Consider the following 3,654-nt stretch of genomic DNA (forward strand, 5'->3'; position numbering starts at 1 on the left):
ACTACGGAAAAATTGATGATGTTTTTTTTTTATCACTTTTTCTTCTCTGGATAAGACTTAGTTAGGCATATATATCATGTATTATTATAAAATTGAAAAAAGAAAACTACCATGATGATCAATATCTGTTCTAATCCAAGAAACATAACCGATAGAGTGTTATTCAAGGTAAGAATAAGATAGATTCTGTTATAAAGAGCTGGAAAGTACATGGTTTTACATATGTTTATAAATATTAACCCCTATAAATAATTAAGCTATGATCTATATTACTATGGATTTGGCGCATAATCAAGAGAAGCAAAACTGAATTGTAAAAAGAAGAGCACAATTTTATCAATGATTTCTTTCTCTCTTTCCCCAAGTTATTTTACGTGTTAGACAAGTTAGAAATATGCAATATGCAAAGAAAAAGTATTGATAAACCGTACACCCACTAAAGTTATGCAAAGATTCACTAAGAAAATATTTTCTCCTATGTTAGAACTTAGAACTCAGAACTATATTGGTAATTCAAATAATTACAAGCCTTCAAATCATGCAGAGCACTCTTGTTTAATGATAAAATTTCTTTTGCCATCTTGTATAGCAAATTGTGAAGAAGGAAAAGAACGAAGCCATTGCAGAAATGATAGCTAGTTTAGTGAACGAAGACGGCGATGACAAAACTGGCAAGACTGATGATGCACAAGGTGAAGAAGCAAGCCCTCCATCCAAGACAGAAGTTGAAGCTGAAGCAATTGACAAGAGTATCGACCTTGAGGAAGAGAAGCCTAATGATTCTCCAGCTGATGCGAAACGCCACGAGGTTCCATCAGGCGAAGAAGACGAGAAGAAGGATGATTCTGCTTTGCAAGATGTGAATTCGACGAATAAGGAACTGATTCCTGAGTCAGTGACTATAATTCCCGAATTGGAAGAGACACCTCCAACGGAACCTGTTGTGAAGATAGAAAAAGAACAAGAGAAGCAACCAGAGAAAATTGATGTTCAGGAAGATTCAGCTAATGAGGTCAAAGAATCTGAGATTTCGGCTACACAAGTTCAAGAAACACCGAAGAAACTAGAAGAGGAATCACTTCCAGAGGCATCAACTGAAACAATTGAAAAATCAGAGGTAGCGAAGGAATCTAAGGTTTTGGAACAAAGTGTTGAGAAGGAAGAGAAACCGGAGGCCGAGCTGGTGGCTACACAATTGGATAAGACAGAGGCAGAGGAGGAAACTACTCAAGAAGAACCAGCTGAGCCAGAACAAGAACAAGAGGTAGTGAAAGAGAAACAGATTCTGGAGCCTAGTACCGAGAAGGAAGAGAAATCGGAGGCTGAGCTGGTGGCTACACAATTGGATAAGCCAGAGCCAGAGGAGGAAACTACTCGAGAAGAACCAGCTGAGCCAGCACAAGAACAAGAGGTAGTGAAAGAGAAACAGATTCTGGAGCCTAGTGCCGAGAAGGAAGAGAAGCTGGAGCCTGTTACAACCAAAGAAGAATCACAAGATGCTGAGAATCCAAGCACGGTTGAAGAAGAGGAGCAACCAAGAGAAGTCTCAGAAGAAGAGGTGTTAAAGGATAAGAATAGCGACGAAGCAGAGTCTGCAGAAACAGAGAAAACAGAACCTCTAGTCACTGAAGTTGAGGAAGCTCCAAAGGAACCAGAAAAGCAAAGTTCTGAGATAGAGGAAGAAGAGCAGGCAAATGCGGCTGCAGTTCCAGAACATTCAGCTGAAACCGTTGAAGAGACAAACAATTCTGAGAAAGAAGAGAAGCAGGTAAACGCTGATGCAGTTCCAGAACCTGAGGTAGAGACATTGGAAGAGACTAACAATGCCGAAGAAGGTTCTGCGGAAACAGAGAAAGCAGAGCGTCTGCCTACAGGTAAAGTTGATGAAAACCCAATCAAACCGGAGAAACAAGAAGAAAAATCTCAGACGGTTATCGCTGAAACTGTAGATGAGGTTCACTCTCCTGAAAAGACTGCGACGGTTATACCTGAAGAGAGTTTGAAATTAGAAACAGCAGCAGTGCCTGAGAAAGCAGATGAAGTGGAGGAAAAACCAAGAGAACTATCCCAAGTTGAAGAAACTGAAACCAAGCAAGAAGTTTTGGCTGAGAATACCAAGAAAGAGGACAAAACTAGCGTCACCGCCACATCAAACGCAGGAGAGACTTATCATGAAGAAGAGGTTGCTGAGAAGGTTGTTGAAGAGGATTGTAGCAAGAAAGAAACCAGCGTTGCGGATGAGGCGCAAAATGAAGTGGCTCAAGATGTGAAACTTGTTGAACAAGTTTCAAGTGACATTATAGACGAAGAAAAAGAGAATCATGCTCCTGTAACTGCAAGCATTGCGGAAAAGGTTGAAGATGTTGCCGCAAAGGAACAAGAACCAGAAGAAGCACTAATTGCTGTTCCAAGAGAGGCAGAGATTGAAATCAACAAGCCAGAAGAACCAACCGACGCGAAAGCGAGTACTACACCTGAAACTGAATGTATTGAAGACAAGAAAGAAGTGAAGGCGGAGAGTAAGGTGGATGAAATCTCTGCTGCCGTAAAGGAGCCTGTTAGAGAGACACTGGCGTCGAAATTCGAGCAACAGGAAGAGGAATCTGCGAAAAAGGAGGAAGAGATTGAGAGCAAGGAAACAACATCCAGAGAAGTTCCAAAAGAGGCTCCAGCTAAACCAGTACAGAAGCAATCAAATAATATCATATCAAAGGTGAAACAGTCACTGGTGAAAGCAAAGAAAGCCATCACTGGAAAATCTCCATCCTCCAAGAACCTCAATTCTGATGCCAAAGGAGATATCAAAGTAAAATAATGAAAATGAGCTTCATAAGTTTGCAGGGTTCTTTTTTTGCACGTTCGGGTTTTTTAATTGTTGTGGTGCATATAGTGTTATAGCATATATTTATTGGTTTGTTGTATACATCTGTTTTTAATATTTGTTTGAATGGAAAGGGGTGCGCGTGCAGAGTGCAATTTTATGAAAAACAATATTTTCTATAGGTAAAGCTGTAGACAGTATTGTAAAATCTGAATTTTATTTTCTTTTGTTTTATTCCTATGGGTTTTGTGACTTTATGCTATCTGATTATAAACAAAGCGTGCAATTTTAGCTTTTTCTTATCGATCTTAGTATATATCTAAGTATCTTTGGTAACTAAATTTGTTTAAGTTGGCTCAATTTCAACAGAAACAAGTTTTATTAGTGGGAGTATGTTAAACACGCTCCAACTCTTCGGTAACATACCTATTCTATACTCTTTAATATGAATATTTTTTTTTTGAGTGGTTTATTTCATCATCTTTTTTTTATTATTGTACCTCTTTCCAAGTTTCTCTTCTGATTTCTTCTGAGTTAATTATTTGAGCTGTGTACACTTTTCAACTTGTCATTTTCACTTTCTTCATTTAACTCCCAAATTAGAGATTTTAAAGCTGGTCCTTTTTGCTTGACCAAAAACCTCAGAGTAACAAGGAAAAAGTTGGTCAGTGGTAAATCCAAATCCAAACCCTTGAGATAGTGCTTTGTCCCCAAGAAACACTTTGACCCTTTGATTCACAGTAGTGATTATCAGAAAACACTTTTTCTATCTATCTCAAATTGGAGTTGCAGAGATTTGGAGAAGGAGTAAAGAAAATAGATTGCATGCAAAT

General features: G+C 38.6%; 1 protein-coding gene across 2 annotated transcripts in view; it reads left to right on the forward strand.

Moving 5' to 3' along the window:
* LOC107617794 (titin) overlaps positions 1-2,854 on the forward strand; it is a 5,311-nt gene extending 2,457 nt beyond the window's left edge. For both annotated transcript variants that reach the window (XM_016319663.2, XM_021111452.1), the window contains exon 3: positions 590-2,854. In XM_016319663.2, coding sequence (XP_016175149.1) covers positions 590-2,815 — 2,226 coding nt within the window. In that variant the 3' untranslated portion in view covers positions 2,816-2,854. The remainder of the gene's footprint in view (positions 1-589) is intronic.

Source organism: Arachis ipaensis, chromosome B09 (assembly GCF_000816755.2).
Source record: "Arachis ipaensis cultivar K30076 chromosome B09, Araip1.1, whole genome shotgun sequence".
In the NCBI taxonomy this organism is placed as follows: domain Eukaryota; kingdom Viridiplantae; phylum Streptophyta; class Magnoliopsida; order Fabales; family Fabaceae; genus Arachis; species Arachis ipaensis.